General features: G+C 41.3%; 1 protein-coding gene and 2 non-coding genes across 4 annotated transcripts; 2 read left to right on the plus strand and 1 right to left on the minus strand.

The window, feature by feature from the left end:
• Positions 1-17,830, plus strand: vac14 (vac14 homolog (S. cerevisiae)). 2 transcript variants are annotated; one of them, XM_072663794.1, is made up of 20 exons: positions 1-308; positions 478-622; positions 1,559-1,709; positions 1,947-2,114; positions 2,410-2,472; positions 3,318-3,425; positions 4,160-4,269; positions 4,399-4,520; positions 5,148-5,285; positions 7,205-7,348; positions 10,075-10,138; positions 10,631-10,775; positions 10,955-11,020; positions 11,642-11,792; positions 12,599-12,737; positions 13,571-13,745; positions 14,586-14,704; positions 14,962-15,041; positions 15,508-15,658; positions 16,828-17,830. In XM_072663794.1, exons 2-20 carry the CDS (start codon positions 519-521, stop codon positions 16,985-16,987), a joined length of 2,358 nt encoding a protein of 785 aa, XP_072519895.1. In that variant the 5' UTR covers positions 1-308; positions 478-518; the 3' UTR covers positions 16,988-17,830. The 2 variants fall into 2 exon arrangements, with proteins under 2 accessions (XP_072519895.1, XP_072519896.1); XM_072663795.1 differs by having other exon boundaries at positions 12,605-12,737.
• trnag-gcc (transfer RNA glycine (anticodon GCC)) lies at positions 8,215-8,285 on the minus strand. The gene has a single exon. It is a non-coding gene; the product is annotated as a tRNA-Gly (tRNA).
• trnag-gcc (transfer RNA glycine (anticodon GCC)) lies at positions 8,824-8,894 on the plus strand. The gene has a single exon. It is a non-coding gene; the product is annotated as a tRNA-Gly (tRNA).
• Positions 17,831-18,993: the final 1,163 nt, after the last annotated feature.

Here is an 18,993-nt window from a genome sequence, read left to right on the forward strand (position 1 = left end):
TCATGTGAGCCGGGAGATATGGCTGCTGCTGCTGCTGCACTCTAGCTACAGTTTATAGTGAAACTGGTTGGATTGCTGGTATTCTCACTCTTCCCACCTCCTGTAGGTTCTGCTTCACGGTCTGCGTGTTGTTTTACTGTGGATTTCGAGCCATTTTCGCTTCAGCAAGACGCTGATTGAGAGAAAGAGAAAGAAAAGGGACTGCATCACCTGTAACTCATCATCCTCACCCTCCTCCTCATCCTGCCTGACCAGCTGTGTACCAAACAACAGCAACAGCAACATCAGCATATTCTTCCTCAATATAAGTATGTGTTTAATGTATGTCTGAAACGTAGTCAGCTGTAATCCAAGCTGAACCTCGTGTGGACTCGGTGGGATGACAGAGACAGAGCTGGATTTGAAGCAAGTCTTGTTTTTATGAGGAAGCTCAATGCTGATAATTCTTTAAACCCCCCCATCTTTTGTCTGAAACAGCACCGTGCCATTAGAGTCAGCTGTTGGACCCCTTTGACACCATGAACACGGAGAAAGATTTTTCTCCTCTGACCCCAAACATTGTGAGGGCTCTCAACGACAAGCTGTACGAGAAGAGGAAAGTAGCAGCACTAGAGATCGAAAAGTGAGTCCTGAGCTGATATTCACAACTTCTAGCTAACTTCTGGTCTGGGATTAAAACCAGCAGCCATCCAGCCAGCATGAGGAATTACTGACCACTTGATACGACACGTGATCCTTTAGCTAGCTAGCTGTCTTGTGATCAAATGGGCTAACAGCCTGAGAGATCAAAGTCCCAGCTGCTAATGATGCTGGTATTATGACCATTATTTTAATGATTACAGCCAGAGGAGTGATGAGTTCTGCAGAGACAGGTATTACTACCTCCAGCATCAATCCACAGAAACAGCAGTTAGACCTCAGTCTTCCCTTTCTGGGTCCCTTTTGTATAACAAATTGAGAGGCATGAAGCAAAGGCACAGTAGCCCAGGCGCATAATCAACACCGCAGAATGACGTTAAACCCCCAAATTGTTCAGATTTAAATGTAAAAGACAAAAATGTGAGCAGGTTTGTCTGTTTCATGAATGTGCAGCATTTTCGGAGTCTTTAGCAGCTGTGAAAATTGTTTAGTGTTTAGTGACAAAAGTCAGGACTGGAAACTGGATTCAAGGCACTAGAAAATGGGAAACTCCGAGTGGTGGACAGCTACATCAGTGTCTAGGGAACAGTTGGGTGTTGCATGCCTTGCTGAAGAACACCTCGACCACAAATGTGCTCCTTGTGAAGGCCTTCACGGATGTCCTGACCCCCTGTTGCAGCAGCAGGTGATCCCACCTGCTGCTGCAACAGGGGGTCAGGACATCCGTAAAGGCCTTCCAGTCTCAAACCCACTTCTGTACCACCCCCCAGTAAACCTTCTAACGAAATAAACCCCAGTTAAAACAGTTTATCTGACTTATCTGACTCAGTCAGTCAGTGTCATCATGCTGCTAAAACAATACTCTTACTGTGTGTTTCTACACGCTGTCTGTGTGATGCTGCTGTGTTTTCCCCTGCAGGCTTGTGCGAGAGTTTGTGGCTCAGAACAACTCGACTCAGATCAGACATGTCATCCAGATCCTGGCCTCCGAGTTCGCCCTGTCTCAGCACCCTCACAGCCGGAAAGGAGGCCTTATAGGCCTCGCTGCCTGCTCCATCGCTCTGGGCAAGGTACACACATTCTGCTCCTATACAATTTGTTGACTGACTGCCATTGATTATTATGGACAAAAACATCTAGACACATGTACCTGTACTTAGAAATGAGGCGAAAATCCCAACCTTTATCTGCTACAGCAAAATTTAATTCTCTGCAGTAGACCTTTAAGCTATTTATTTAAGTTATGGATCTGAATGATGCTCCGCTGCTGTTGTCTCACATCTGTCCCCCTTCTATGTGTCCTATAGGATTCAGGGTTGTACCTGAAGGAGCTGATCGAGCCGGTCCTCACTTGCTTCAACGACTCCGACAGCCGACTGCGATATTACGCCTGTGAAGCTCTCTACAACATAGTGAAGGTGGCCAGAGGAGCTGTGCTTCCCCACTTCAACGTGCTGTTTGATGGTCTTAGTAAGGTATGGCTCTGATGATGGTGCAGTGGCAGGCCTGTTTCCAGTCCACGCATTCCAAGCTAAACCAAATTGAAGGAATGGTCCAGTGTTGTTCTAATCTGACTGAACGGGGTAAAAGAACCAAGCTAGGAACTCTAACTAATTGTTTATGGTTGAAGCTAATAAGCAGGCTCTGCAGCAGTCACATTCTACAGGTGCACCAGACTCTGTTAAAATGCTAGATTAAAGTATTATTGTAGCTAGGTTAGATGCTTTCACTGACAAACTGACCTGAACCCATTTCTTCTGCACTTCCCAGCTTGCTGCAGATCCAGATCCTAATGTGAAGAGTGGCTCTGAGCTTCTCGACCGCCTTCTGAAGGTAAGACTGAAGGGGAATGGTTCTCTGTTTAGCATAAAATCCCACAATCCATCTTTAGTGTACGTTAAAAATGCTGCAGCATAGGAATTTCACCAGTCAGCTATAAAATAAGTTGTGGAGGTGTCTTTATCTACAGTGGCACATGCCAAGGGTGCATATTTACATATTAGGCTGCAAGTGAACAGTCAGTTCTTGAAGGTGATGTGTTAAAAGCAGGAACAATGGACAAGCATAAGGATCTGAGACACTTTGACAGTAGCCAAATTGTGACTGGGTCGGAGCTTCTGCGAACATCAGGCAGGCCTTGTAGGGTGTACTTGGTATGCAGTGGCCAGTACGTACCTCAAGTGCTCTAAGGAAGGAGTCATGGACACCCAAGGCTAATTTATGCAATCCATTGAGCTCCCAACACAAAACTTGCCAGTTTTGTCGGTTTGGTAACCTAGGATGCTAAATCACACTTCATGGTCATATGTTTTTCTTTTTTTCCCATGTGAGGAACAGAAGCACAGTGTTGAACCCACGTGAAATTCTGTTCCTCTTTTTGAAAACTGAATTAGATGCCACACTCAACAGCTTATTATGGTGATGTTATGGTGAAATTATAATCTTTGCACCCTGAAGTAGCTTAATAGTCTATCAGTTGTATCATTATGTACCAGTATGTGATTTGTACCTCTGCAGTAAAATAATGGCTTGTCTCTCAGCATTGAAACACAACATATGGGTTCAGTTCAGCAAACTCCACAGCTTACCCGTAGCTGGTTATAGTAACACTGTGTGTACATCTCTAATGTTGGTCTCCATTAATGTCATAACCTTTGCCTTCACTGATTCCTCTCTAGGACATTGTTACAGAAAGTAACAAGTTCGACCTGGTGGCTTTTGTTCCTCTGTTACGAGAAAGGATCTACTCCAATAATCAGTATGCTCGCCAGTTCATCATTTCTTGGGTGAGTGAAGTTTCCTTGCGTAGAACATGTACTAATAAGCACTGCTATGCTCAGTGAAAAACATGTATCTCCAAAAAAGTGACTTTACAGGAGAGGCAAAAATGTTCTGAGCTTAATGAAGTTAATGGAAAATATGTTTAAGTTTATTGCAGGTAATTTAGAGCATTTCTATTGGTCCGTTCTTCCAGAAATATTTACACAGTGTACAGAGCAGCTACAATGGAGATGCCAATAGATATGCATGTTTTTCATTGGACAGCAGCAATATGCAGCATTCATATTATTGCTATGCCACTGATGGTGTGGTTGATTTACATGACATTCAGATTTATAGTGGTTCTGGCAAATACCATAAATTTAGGTTCAATATACATATACATGTACATAATCATATACATCAAAGCTCAGTGTAGCTGACTGGGGATCCCACATTCAGGCCAAAGCACCACCCGTTTAACAACATTCACCTACATTTGTAACATGATTATAGTAGTGGCATCTGCCACTACTGTAAATGTACATGCACTATATTGAATGTGAAGTCAGTAATCCATGCCCATGCTCTTTGTTCTTTAATGACCTCAATTTCCACAGTCATTATGTTGTAAAGTTTGATGTTTTACGCACTGTGTGTTTTTATTTATTTATTCATTAATTTATATTGTGTGTATATATAATATAATATATGCACTGCCCTCAATGTAATTTTGGCATACTGCCCTGACCTGCTTCAGATCTTGGTGTTGGAGTCTGTCCCAGACATCAATCTTCTGGACTACCTGCCAGAAATTCTGGATGGACTCTTTCAGATTCTGGGGGACAGCAGCAAAGAGATCAGGCGCATGTAAGAAGTACTTCCTCCCTGCTCTCAGCATCACTCTCAGCATCACTCTCCCCGTGTCATTTCTCATCTGTTTGTCCTGTTTTAGGTTTTTAAAGGTTTTTAAAGGTGCTGTGTTATTGTTTCGTTCAGGTGTGAGGTGGTGTTGGGAGAGTTTCTGAAAGAAATCAAGAAAACTCCTTCCAGTGTCAAGTTTGCTGAAATGGCAAACATCCTGGTCATCCACTGCCAAGTGTCAGATGAGTCCAAACTCAGTAAGTGGGCTTACTGCAAGTAAAATAAAGTAATTCACAGAAATTGGTTTTGGAAAACAGGATATTGTATGGTTAAACAAGATGCACAGACAATGTGCCTTATTCACAAACCATTCCTCTTCAAACTCGTTCACCAATGTTTTTCTTATTTGAGATTTGTTCAGTTTATAGATGACAATAAGATCTACCATTATAATACACACATACACAATAGTGATCAAACACATGCACACCAACAATGAGCACACATGCTCGAAGAGGTGGGCAGCCATCGCGGTGGTGCCTGGAGAGCAGGGATGGTTAAGGGCCTTGCTCAGTGGCTCAACAGTGGCAGCTTGCCGAGCCTTTAGGACTCTAGGACTTTACTCAAGAAAAAATTTAAGAGCAGTTGTTTTTCTCTCTAGATTAGATTAGGATGGTCTATAAATCTTCTTTTTTTAATGCATGCATTATTAGATTTTATGATGCTTCATGTTTGCCATGTTGCAGTTAATGGCCTTTACAAATAGCAAGAACATCTGGCACAGGAAAGCGGCCTTCCTCAGATTTTCTTAATGATCAAAAATAACAATGAAAACTCTGACCCTCTCTCTCTCACTCTATCTCTCTCCTTGACGCTCCCTTTAGCTAATGACCTGATCCAGCTGACGGCTATGACCTGGATGAGGGAGTTTATTCAGCTGGCAGGCCGGGTGGTCCTACCCTATTCCTCTGGCATACTGACTGCTGTTCTGCCCTGCTTGTCCTATGATGACCGCAAGAAGAGTATCCTTAACAAAGCTAGGATAGAGTGTTAAACTCTCTGCTTATTGCAGAGCAGGATGTTGTTTAATTGAAGTAAAATTAATCAGTTGCTTAGTTTGAATTCAATTTTTTTTTTTTTTAATTTTCCGCATGTGACCATATGTCTCATGCTAATGGTATCCTCTCCTTTTATTGCAATCTTTGATGAGGAGATGCAAGTCATTCTGATTGAAGTGAGGTAAAACCAGTCAGTTAAATAGTAGTTTAGTTTGCTTAGCTAACCACAGAACATGACCATCCTGATCTTACTAGGCTGATTTTAGCAGCACCATGGTCGTAATGCAATGTTAGAACTAAGCCTCCTCACGGAAACATGGAGAAGCCCATATGCCCATATTTATGTTCAGAGCTGTTTTGATAAGCACAAAAACAGTTTAGATAAGATAAGATAAGCCTTTATTAGTTCCACAGTGGGGAAATTCACAGTGTCACTGTGTGAAAGGGATAGCAAGACACAAGTAGATAAATTAGCAGTGTGTATATATATATATATATATATATATATATATATATATATATATATATATATATATATATATATATATATATATATATATATATATATATACATACACAATATAAATAATAATCAGAAACTCTAAAAACCAAACAAACAAACCAAACAATATTATAAATATTATAAATTGCACATGGAGGGGGCTGGAAAAAAAAGGCTCATTGTAATGTAACATTGAAGGAGCTATATTTCCTGTTGGTGTGAGTTTAAGTGTGTGTGGGTGGAACTGGATGTAAGAACTACATTTCCCAGCATACCCTGCGAACGCAATCTGTCCGAACCTGTGGGTTCTGCGGATTACTTGCTATCATTTAGGCTTTTGCAAATGTACTGAAATAATTATGAATAATCTTGTGTTTGGTGAGACGTGCTAATTCCGCTAAAGACATTATTCACAACAAGTAGTGCTGGCGAGCTAATTAGGGTGATGTTGCTGAATTCTGCTTTGGTTCGGAAAATAAAGATTTTGCTGTTAGTCATTTGCTGCCCGTAAAGACTGTTTTTGTTACCATTTCAGTCTTTATCTGAGTATTTATCTGTCTGCACTGTGGTCATGTACTCGGCCTGCTGAATGTGGCAGACTAGCTGCCCTTCAGGTAATGAGAATAACGACTGGTCGCAAGCTGATTATTGCTGTGTGCGCCGTCTGTTGGTGCGTCGTAGAACAACAGTCACCCAATCTTGCATAATATTATAAAAATATTATTTAAAATATTATAAAATTGAAGAAACTTACTTTTTTGGAATTATGTACTCAAATAAATGTAAGCCTTCTGTTACAGAAAACCACACAAACTACACTCTTAAACTGGTTGATGCTCGTCTCTGTATGCAGACTATTGTATGGTGGTTGCCATCTAAATGCTCTGTTAGCCTGGGCTGGCCAGTGTCCAGAGCCTTCTGACTGGAAGTGTGCTGAGCATTTATGTTACATTGATTAATACTTTATTTTTTGACATTTGTTATTATAAAAGTAAATTTTATATTGTCAGTGGAAGGTTTTGTAAAAAGATCTCATTGTTATGTCTTTGTGTTAACATGTATGCTTTTACTGACCAATTGTCCCCTTACACCCCTAATTTTTAATATACTCAATTTTATCCCAAAACAAGTAAAAAAAAATAAATAAATAGGTTAGGGGCTGTTGCCTAGTAGCCCAGACCTAGTTACACCCCTGATCTTCAGTCATACCAAGGTTTTGTGTTCACAACACAACAGCAGCGCATACCATAATACAGGGTTCTCCAAATCCAATCCTGGAGATGCAGTAACCAGAATGGTCTAGAGGTTTCACTGCTTAAACATCCCTACGCCTATGGAAACACAGTCCCCTGAAGTAAAACCCTTAACCCACAGTACACAGGCACCAAAGAGGCTGCTAGTGCCTGCAACCACAGCCTTATGAAGCTTGTGACACCCGAGGATGACGAAGATGAAGAGGAGTCACAGTCCACAACCTCGCCTCAGAGCAAAGACACATCTACCAAGAAAGAAGGAGATCTTAATGGTAAGTTCTGTCTGACGCTCTCCAAAACATTTTGTCATTAAAAATAACATTTTTTAGTTATTATTATTATTATTATTATTATTATTATTTTTAATGGTCCTGAGCCCTGGTCCTTGAGCACTTGTTTATGTCTTGGGATTGTGGCATGGTCAGTGCAGTACTCCATGGAATCATTTCCTAAAAATGATATATATATCATATATATATCGTATATATTACATATACAGCTTAAGTGTTAGACCAAAATCGATGCTTTTAGACAATTGACGTATAATTAATAAAACAAATTCTTTAATAAGACTAAAATTTATATAGTTACTGACACCATTTGTCAGGCCTAGTCTTGGCATGTGTGCCCCTCTGACACAAACAGAAATGCAAGAGAATATGTAACTGTATAAAATTTGGGAGTATAAAGAGTTTGGGCACCCCTGGTTAAATGATATGCTTATCTTCATGTAGAAGCACTTCCACACTTTCTAAAGCATAACTACTGTTGTTGTTGTTGTTCTTGTTGTTTTTTTTTTTTTGTGCTTCATTTAACAAGATCAATAGTGCATGTGCAAAAGTAATTGCCCATTTTTAATATACCCATTGGAATGGCTCAGTTTTGTTTGAGTCAGAAAATTAATAGGAATTGTGTCTGAAATGTGCAAAAAGTGTCAATCTGAGATGTTTCCTGTAGAGGATTTATTCACTTATTTATACAGAGAAAATCACACTTTTTTTTCTAGTTTGGTCAAAATGTTCCTTTAAGACAAAAATTTGTCTCAACATGTAAATATAATTGTAGTATATATATATTATGTGTGTGTATATTACCCACAATCTCAAGTAAAATGGAGAAGAAAAAAAAAAGGTAAGCATGCATTGGCCGGGAATCGAACCCGGGCCTCCCGCGTGGCAGGCGAGAATTCTACCACTGAACCACCAATGCTGAGCTGGTAGTGTACAGGCTGCCCTCTGGCTTATAAAAGGGGTGTTGCAACACATGACTAGGGGGAAAAACCCACACAGGAACATGATCAATCAAATGTGTCTGGCAGGATACAGTAGGGTCCTCTACAGCCTCTGCTGAGTTGAAACTGCCTTCAGGAGCCTTCATGTGACTGATTTCTCTCCTTTGTCTGCGATTTCTGCTTTTCCTCCTGTCCTAGGGAGGGGCAGCAGTGCTGTGGTTTTGTTTAAATTTCTGTAACGTTTCTTAACAGATTTCTGAAGCTTTTCACACAGAGGGGCGAATCCTTTATTGTTGATATGCTGTATGGTGATCTAGCAGTATCTGCATTTGTTCAAGTTTCCCCTTTACCCCTCACACACCGCCCAGCGCTCCTCCCCGGCTCTGCAAGTCCAACGGCTGGGTGATATACCCATCCCCCTCCTCTGCATTTCATTGGTGGAAACGCTTCCTGGAAGCTCAGGCCATGTGTTGCATACCATTCTTCTGCAAAGCGGAACAGAGGCCCTTCAGCTCAGCATTGGTGGTTCAGTGGTAGAATTCTCGCCTGCCACGCGGGAGGCCCGGGTTCGATTCCCGGCCAATGCATGCTTCCTTTTTCACAGTAACGCTTATTACTGTTTAACCACTAACCCCCTTTATCTGTTATTTTATATTTTAATATGCTAATGTGCCGAAATTGAGAAAATCGAGCAGAAATCACAGAGAGGTGTACTTACTTTAAAATTGACCTCTGTCAGACTTCAAATTCACTGTGTTTTCTAGTACTGCAGTACTGTGCAATCTTATTCTTTCCCTTTCTGGTGTGTAGATTGCTCTTTAAATATGGGTGTCTTTGTCCATCGTGTGTTTTTTCCAACATTTCAAACCTGTTAGTGAAAAATATCCATATCCCTGAGAGCCTTTAACAATATTGGGGATTTTAAGATTTTACTCTAACCCAATAGTCTGCAAAAAAGCAACCGTACTAAAATAGTGCTAAATCTCTTACTTATCCCTAAATAAACGTCCCTTGTTAAGACATGTACTACTGGGCCCATATCATAGAAAACATTAATTAAAACAATTACTGTGTTAAACATTTCAAAATGTGTCTGCCTGTACACTCCTAGCTCCAAAAACAGCCTGTTTGTAGCTTTACCATGGTTGTGATGTTGCAGACATAAACACATTTGCATGTTGATGCTCCACTGACCTGTAACAGGAAGCCTGTTGCTACCCTGGACTCAGCATGGCAGAAACTGCAGTATGCAACTCTGACTAAATGTGCAGGAAGAATGGCATACTCGCAAGAATGGCATAATGCTGCGTAAAACAGAGATGCTGCGAGTCCTATTAATATAAAATCCTGTAATATCACTCTACCATGCAAGTCCACAGGCTTGTTTTACTGTCAGTGAGGGTATCTGTATCTCTCAGCTTGTGAAATGCTGTGAAGAGTGTGAGTTACACTTCTAGACTGTAGGGGGAGCCCAGGAGCAGTTCTTATAGTGCTGCTTGGAAGTGGTGTGGAGTGTTACTGTAACAGTGTTACTGTCCCTTAGGATTTCAGTAGGAACTTCAGTTTGTTTAGTACTTTATAGCACAGACTAGAGCAGAATACAGTGTAGCCAGTCAGTAGAGAGCTTATTTGCATATATGGGTCTTAACAGAAACAGCTGGTTGGATTTGTAAGGTGAAACAGATGTAGTAACATGGTCATATAATATAAAGGTAAATTATTCTGAGACTAGGCTTTACCTTAACCTTCTTTCTTCTTTTCTTTCAGATTCCTTGAATGCTTCTCAGGAGTCGGTGGGGTTAAGCAACATCTCTTTCTTCACACCGACAGGGTAAAGTAATTGTGATTTGTGGGAGGATCAGATTTAATAAATGTATTATTAAGTGCAGAGTGGGCCAGAAATGTATTCACGAACATATGTCAAGTGTATCACCACATTCATGCAAAAAGTCTTCAAAAATGGCAACTTTACAGAAGAAGGAAAATGACCGTCTTGATCTTCAGTGAGAGTCAATAGATAAATTTTGTTCCACGTCATTTTGGAGCATTTCTATTGGTCTGTTTATCATGAGATTTAGACACAATGTAATGAACAACTGCCAGATTCGCACTGTCAAAAAGTGGACAAACTACAAAAATCGAGATACAAGGTTTTGTGTGACGGTGATGTTCTATTGGATGAACTGTAGGTAAACCAGTGAATTAATCAAATAAATACACCCACAAACTACAGACCCCCCCGCCCCCCCCCCCAGACGATCTCACTGCTTCATTCAGTGCTTGGTAAAGCTGCCTTAAACATGGCTGTGTCCTGTTTCTGTAGTAATGATAGGACTCAGGTGACTCTGGACCTGGATGGCATTGTGCAGGTTCTGGACAGACACTTGCATGACTCCTCGACTGGAATGATGACCCGCATTGCTGTGCTAAAGTGGCTCTACCATCTATACATCAAAACACCTCGCAAGGCAAGGCAGCATACTTATTAGACTTTTTAAGATCACGTCCTGGGTGTAGGATGTTTTTAAAAACATGCCTTTGAGTGAAACATAATGTTACATAAAGTGTTTATAAGTGTGTGTGTGTGTGTGTGTGTGTGTGTGTGTGTGTGTGTGTGTGTGTGTGTGTGTGTGTGTGTTTTCTGTAGATGTTCCGACATACAGACAGTCTATTCCCGATGTTATTGAAGACTCTTTCTGATGAATCTGATGAAGTAAGTGCTTAGCATTGAAAAGCAATTCATGGTCTGGGGTCTTATTTTTCAGAACTATACTGAACTGTGTAAAACAGCTGTGTAAATCAGACTGAAAAATCTGCTCATCAGGGCAGTAATATTTATTTCCTCAGTAAAACACTGATATTAGAATAAACACTAATAATAACATTCCTACAGAAAGTGGTGCTGGTTCTCCATCACTGTGTTCATTATTAGAACATCTTCAAAGTTCCTCCTCATGGAGTCTAGTGTTATTTAGAGTTCTCCTCAGATCAACACCTGGTTTGAGGGTAAATCAGGGCTTAATGATGGTAAATCAGGTGAGCTGCTGCTGCTGCTGCTGCTGATGGAGTTGAACACATCCTCCACGCTGTGCTGGCTGGACTGGGGGGCGTCCAGGATAAACCTGGAGGAACCAAGCTCTGTTCTTCAGACTAGCTCACCGACAAGATCTCACTACTTTCTTCAGAATGAGAAGCTCTTGCTCTTTTTACTGGATTTCTGTTTACCTGCGTCTGTTCTGATGGGATGTGGGGTTTCTACAGTAAAAACTCTCTGCTGAGAGAGATGCTCTTGAATAATGGGATTAGGGTCTTAAAAATCTTTAATCTCTGACAGGTCATCTTGAAAGACTTGGAGGTTCTGGCAGAAATTGCATCATCCCCTGCTGGACAAACAGAATCGTCTGGGTCGTGTGACGGCTTAGACAAAACGGAGCTTCACGTTCCAGATGGGGGTAAAGTTGGCCAGCAGCAGCAGCTGGGGGTGGGTAAGTATTCAGCTCGGACCGTTATTGCAGTCTAACCTCCAGTCTCTGAACCTACATCAGTTGCTTGACACAGAGAAGATTTCAAGATCTTGCCTTGATGTGGAATCCTTCCTTTTGTGTGATCAAGCAAACCACACTCAGCCCTACCTGTTCTGTATATTTTTAATATTAATATCATAAGTGATTTTGTGACACATTTCCAACTGCAGGAATCTGCATGGAGACAAGCTCGTCATTAAATTTGTAGATGGTTCTGTCAAAGTAGGTTAGCTTTAAGAGGGTTAGAAGGAACATGGTCCCTTGGTGGCTGATTTTGTAAAATAGTGCAGTTAGAGCTGGGCAACATGACAATATTTTATGGTATTGTGATATTTTTTGTTATTGTGATGCATAATATGTTTTTCTAGACATATTGAGGATAAACTCTCAGAAGAAACCATGGCTGAGCAGGTGTCCCAATACTTTTGTCCATATAGTGTATAATCATTCCTTCTCGGTATGTGCAGTAGGCTTGCTTATTTTGCACATTTAATCTTCCCTTAGATATTTTTTCAGTTTTAAATTAATTTGAATTGTTTTTATTACAGTGAGAATTGATTGAATGTACTGTATTCCATGTCTGATATGTCTTTGGAGCTGAACCAGGCCGCAAGACAAATTTCCCATGTGGCCAGTAAAGCAATAGCTGAGATTTAAAACTGAAACAGTGGGAAAACCGTGTTATTTCAACAACACTTCTGAAGACCTGGCACATTGTCGATATGTGACTGTTTGGACTCCACTGTTTTGTGTGTGTTTCCCCGGAGGTGCAGGTTCCAAAGTGGCAGACTCCTCTCCCTCCACTCCCAGCATGAACTCGTACTTCTACAAGTTCATGATCAACCTCCTCAAACGCTTCAGCTTGGAGAGGAAGCTTCTGGAAACAAGAGGGGCCTTCATCATCAGGTAGGTGTCCCACTAACAGAACAATCCCTTTATTTTCAGTCTCAGTTTCTATTTCAGACATTCTTTACTGATTGATTTAGTTTAGCTTATTAAAATGTTTTACAGTGTTTAATGTCTTATAATCCTGACCAATCAGCTCCCAGCTCTGTGTGTGTGTGTGTGTGTGTGTGTAGTGGTACACTCTGAACGGATACCTGTGATTGTTGGTCTACTGGTGTGTAATAACTGGTTTAGAATGTGTGTGTGTGTATGTGTGTGTGTGTGTGTGTGTGTGATTGTGTGTGTGTGTGTGTGTGTGTGTGTGTGTGTGTGTGTGTGTGTGTGTTAGCATTAGCGTTAGCCTCCACTCGATTCTGAACAGGTTCTTCAGTGCTGGTTTATAAACAGAGAAAGGTGAGCGGTTCTCCCGGTTCTCCCGCTGGCAAAACAGAGCGTTTCAGTGAGAGTTTTATAAAGCATCAGATATTATGATCTGTTTTCAGGTTCCACTGTATAATAGCTCCACACTGCAGAACCTCAACTCCTTCATTTACCTTCTGAGAACATCCGCACTGCTGCCGGCTGGGCAGTGACATCTGTAAACGGCGTCTTGAGGACACCAGATGGCACACTAAACACCATTGTTAAAACAAAGAATCAGAACGAGATCAGGATTTAAATATCCAAACCTGATCCAGTGTAATATACCTGCATTAGCCCCGGTTACCCCCGGCTTTGCATTCACAGACCGTTTCTCGGCAGGTTTGATTCTGCACTTTTTGTCGACTTGAGACTTGAGATAGAATAACAACGACCATGCTAATGAAGTCTTGTTTTTCCAATCCCTCCGGCAGGCAGCTCTGTCTTCTCCTGCATGCAGAGAATATCTTCCATTCCATGGCGGACATCTTGCTGAAGGAAGAGGACCTGAAGTTTGCGTCCACAATGGTGCAGACTCTCAACACCATCCTACTTACGTCAGCCGAGCTCTTCCAGCTCCGGAACCAGCTCAAAGACCTGCGCGCACCTGTGAGGAAAACATACACCCCTGATCGGATCCTCATAGATTTAGGCTTTTAACAGCATTACTACTATCACTATCCGGAAGTTGTCACATAAAGCTAATGAGCCCTCTAACCAGTCACAGTGTGTTTACTGTATGTTGGCTACTGATTTAAACAAGTGGACATTATTTGTGTTGGTCAGAGTACATAGGGCCACTCTTTAATCATGTCACTATTGATTCACTATTTAAGTTTTTAAAGTTTTTATTTTTTTAATAAATAAACACATTTTGTATTTGTGGGAATGTATCAAATATATAAACTACATAGGTTTTTCACATATCTTATTTACAGTAATGGAATATGTACAGTATATGGAACCAAAAGTGGTTCTTCTATGTCAATACTCAAAATATTTTTTGTAAAAGAGATGTGCATGTGAAGAACCTTGAAAATGGCAACGAAACTTCGCATCTACTTCTTCAAAGGTTCTTCATAGACATATCTCTTTATCTCCATATCTCTAACAAAAACAGTTCTTTGGAAATCAAAGTCACATATCCATCAAAATCTAACATTGGGTTGACCCCAATCTTTAACCTTTAAAGACAGATGTTGGATTTTACTGGAAAGTCATATAGCCTTCAAAATCCAACACTGGGTTGACATTAAGCTCCAACGTTAGACAGAAGTTGAATTTCATTGGAAATCAAAGCAGGCCAATGAAGTAAAGATTATTGCAATGCCATGTATAAAAGACTTAATATAGATATAGACTGCAGAATTATAGTATGAGACAGTGTAACCACAATAGTATCTTTTCTAGCAGTGCATCTGACTGCCTCCTTTGTCCTTTATTCTGCAGGAGAGCTGTGCTCTGTTCTGCTGTCTCTACCGCTCCTGGTGCCATAATCCAGTGGCCACTGTCTCCCTCTGCTTTTTGACCCAGAACTACCACCATGCTTACGACCTCATTCAGAAGTTGTATCCGCGCAATGGCACAATTTTCTGCGTCTCTGTGAATTCCTCCAGATTCTTATTTGTGATCAATGTCTTTGAACCGGTAATGGGAGGTATATGCATGCTTATTGGCCATCAGTGTGTTAAGTCGCTACCTCCTAGTGTCCAGAGCATTGCTGGGGCTCGGGGGAGCTACGAATGGGTGGGTTAATTGGCAGCACCAAATGTATAAGTGAAATATTTTGAACAGGGCATTTAAACCCTTAACTTCACCTGAACAGTGGGGACCTGGAGGTGACTGTGGATTTCTTAATGGAAGTAGACAAACTGGTGCAGCTAATCGAGAGTCCCATTTTTACATGTGAGTTGGTTCTCATTCCTGCTACACCAACATACAAAGACACAAGCTGGGTTTCCATTCACATTCTCCCAAAAATTTCATCTCCCTCACTGTCTGAAGGATTTATTTAGTCAACTCTCTGTTGGCCATACACAGCCCATTTAAAGCCCATGAAGCTGATCCAAAAAGCTCTGGATATTTGCATTTCTCATATTATTAGTGTAGCTGCAGTGATTTGGACAGCGACAGGTTAGTTTGTTTTGACAGCATGTTCACTCAGCCAGGCTGCTTGTATCTTTGTATGGTAAATATATATATATATATATATATATATATATATATATATATATATATATATATATATATATATATATGTATTTATATGGAATCAGGATGCTAAGATATTCAGATCTGGTCTTGGGGCAGTCTTTTAATCCTGTTATTTATGTGGCTTTGCTCTGTATCATTTCTGCCTCTCCCCATGAAGACCTTCGTCTGCAGTTACTGGACGTGGAGAACAACCCGTATCTCATCAAGGCTCTTTATGGCCTGCTGATGCTGCTGCCACAGAGCCAGGCCTTCCAGCTGCTGTCTCATCGACTAAGCTGCGTACCCAACCCGGAGCTAATGAGGACCGTGTGAGTCTCCACAATGTCCTGTATACATCACGCCATGCCACACCTTACCACCTGACTTTGCTGCCTGTTTTATCAGAGGCACCATAATGGTCATCTCTTTACCCTGTAACAATGGCTCACACACTTGAACTATTACTTAAGTCTGGATGATGCGATCTGATCTAGTTCATGGGGATCCACACTGATCCAAGCATACTTTTATACTTCTGTGGCACAGCCATCACATATGAAGTGATTTCACTGCAGCGTTTTAAAGTAACTGGGAGCCGAAGAATCAGGGAGATCAGTCAGGCTGGATTAGAAGATATTAAACCTACAATTACATTAATCTTTACTAAAAACAATGGTTTTATTTCAATATTTTTGAAATTGGGACACCTGCCCATTCATTAATTCTTCCAAAAACAAGCTATCCTGCTTTTGTTGGAGTAACTGTCTCTACTGTCAAGAGAAGGCTCCTAAACGTATTAAGTGTATTAACGTATTTATCCGCTTTATACCCTTCTAGCCCACACCTAGGCTTATGTTTATCTGCTCCAGAGAGTCAGATCCTATTGGCAGTACTGCACAGTCCTCTACACGGACTAAAAAAGCTGTGTGTGCACATTTGCATGTGTGTCAGGAACTTAAAATAGTTAAATGCATTCATTAGAAGGCATGTCCACAAACATTTTGACATATAGTGTATGTTTATCCAAGGCCATTTAATGTTTCTGTAGCATTTTTACCTTAAAACAGCAGCTTCAAAATCATTGTTATGCTACTCTGGGCTCGGCACATTGCTCACTGCAGTAGGTAACTTCAGAAAACACTCTTGAGAACTGAGTAACGCTGCGTATCCCGAGTCATGTTTGTGTAAAATCCTGTATTATTACTTATCGCCTCAGTCCAACATGCTTCTTTCACTTGCTGGTCTGCATCTCTTGGCTTGTCCAGAAACCCATAAAGTATAAAGTCTGTCCTTAAGAGGTGGCTCAAAGCGCACATTTGTCTTCCCAACTGTAGGGGGAGCCCAGCAGCGAGAAATACCAGTTCTCCTTAATGCTGCTTTAAGGCTTGTCTGTTATTAAGTGTTCTTGGTTTGAGTTTGGCAGATGTTCTGGCGCTGGTCTTGGAAGATTTATGCCTTTCCCAGCTGCTTTACTGAACAATCAATTGAACTTTTCCAGGGATGTCCCAAAGCCAGCCAGCACCAAGCACGCCACCCAGCCACAGGTGGACTACAGAGAGCTGCTGCAGCACTTTGAGCGCGTGCAGAGCAAACACCTGGAGGTGCGGCACCAGAGGGTCGGCCACGCTGAGCATCCGGACAGGAAGCTGGTGCTGTGAGGGTCTGCTGCACTCTGGTGCCCTCTGAAGCGGCCTGGAGAGCATACCGGGCTTGGAGGAAGGTCAGACTGGAACCTCACTGGAGCCTGCTGAGGGCTTCCGTTTGAAGTACCTGTTCTTACTCAGTTTTTAAATCCTTGATTCTACTGTAAGCATGATGGACTTCAGTGTTTTATTTTTAATGTTAAGTGCTTTCTGTTGGGGTTGTGGACGGTAGGGGTGGACATGGAGACAACATATTCAAACAACTCCAAAAAAGGTGTGTTTTAGGAGCAAAACTTTGTTTTGGGCTTTGGGCCAATGCTTTTATCATCTCCAGCCAGTGATCTCAGTCTAGCTGCCACAACATTTGGCGTTATTCAGTTTGTACAGACTATTATATGCATTCCCAGATATCATGATAACAGTCACATGTTTTTCAGAACAGGAGTCAGACCTGCCATGCAGTTTGTATGAATGTAACGGTAACTAGCATTCCATGCAGAAGGCCGAGTGTAGTCTTTGTGGGATGTGACGCTTGTGTAGATGGGCTTTGTTCACCACCTTAATGGAGCCTCTTCAGAGCAAGATAATAAATACTGCTGGTTTCCAATTCAAGCTCCTCTCACTTGGTCTGTCCTCTTTCCAGTGCGCCTGTTTGTTTTTTTTATGTTGTACTTGATATTTCATTCAATTTTCCCCCCCAAGTTTCTCTATTTATGTGCACACTGCTATGTCTTACTGTCTCACATGGTCACTCCCTGTAACAGTACTGAACTTTGGCCTTATATGTGCAGACTGAATTTAGCCATCTTATCATGTTCTGAAGAAATGTATGTAATAAAGCGGACCATGTATATTAAATTCTTCTCTGAGTTTGTTCTCTTTCCTGATTATTTATAGGGCATTATTTTTTTTATTTATCTTTACAATTACATGTAAAATGATCTTTAAGGGTGATTTTGTTGTTATCATCATGTCCAGCAGATGGTGCTGTTATCCTACATTGTGCATGTGCATTGTACAACCCAAGCAGGATCTTTTTTATTTTTTTCCTGAACTAGAGCCTACCTGCCTGCAAGACATTCATCTGAGTGAAACTATACACACACTGATCAGCCATAACATTACAACCAGGAGAAGTGAATAACACCTTATCTTAATTATCTGACTAGAATAACGCCTGCTAAGGAACGGGATCTACAGATTATCCAGCAAGTGAACAGTCTGTTCTTGCAGTTGGTGTGTTGGAGCAGTGGTCAGTACCTACCAAACGTGCCCCCAGGAAGGACAGCGACAATATTGCGGGTGCCTAAGGCTCACTGATGCTCATGGAGGCCCCACCTTACAGTTTCCAGTACGTGTTTAATAAAGGGTCCTCTGCTAGCGTTTTCAGGACACCTTCAGGGGTCTCATGTAGTACATGGCTCGATGGGTCAGGGTTTTTTTGGTGGCACGAAGTGGATCTGCGCAATATTAGGCAGGTGTTTTTAATTTTCTGGCTGACTGGAGTATATGGTCTACGTTAGTCTGGCTTGAGGTCATTTATTACCACATTCATCTCAGGCTGTCACCAACAGTGCAAAGAATAAGAGCATGAATTTGCCTTTACACTGAAGTGAGACATGACTGATCTGATCAATAACTCCAGTATAAATCTATTGATTATCACCATTCCAGGTTGCTCTCAGCCATTGGCCAATGTGAGCCCATTTGTGCACATGGGCAGTTACTTTTTTTTGTTCGGGGCTGTGGTTAAGCTAATGTGTGCAGTCAGTCCAGCTGGAGGGCTCATGGATATAGCCTATTCCCGGGTTTCATTTATTTATTTTTTTTTCTTCTTCACATTTTTGCCTCCAGAAGTTTACTGGTTTGCATGTAGCCCCAAAACACTTAGCCCGATACTGTCAAGCAGAATCGTAGTCAGGATGATGCAGAAAGGAACTGACTGGTATTGTAGTCCATCGTAGTGTGTCGACAGATAGACTGCCCTACATAAGAAGCTTCATTCATGAGTAGAAGGCTGT

This window comes from Salminus brasiliensis, chromosome 19, assembly GCF_030463535.1.
Source record: "Salminus brasiliensis chromosome 19, fSalBra1.hap2, whole genome shotgun sequence".
Classification (NCBI taxonomy): Eukaryota; Metazoa; Chordata; class Actinopteri; order Characiformes; family Bryconidae; genus Salminus; species Salminus brasiliensis.

What these genes read in the sequence shown, in the direction of transcription:
- vac14 (XM_072663794.1), top strand. Translation starts at nt 519, where the DNA reads ATGAACACGGAGAAAGATTTTTCTCCTCTGACCCCAAACATTGTGAGG. An exon ending in TTCTCGACCGCCTTCTGAAG is followed by an intron (nt 2,473 to 3,317) that starts GTAAGACTGAAG and finishes ATTCCTCTCTAG; the next exon opens with GACATTGTTACAGAAAGTAA. An exon ending in TACGACCTCATTCAGAAGTT is followed by an intron (nt 14,705 to 14,961) that starts GTATCCGCGCAA and finishes TCACCTGAACAG; the next exon opens with TGGGGACCTGGAGGTGACTG.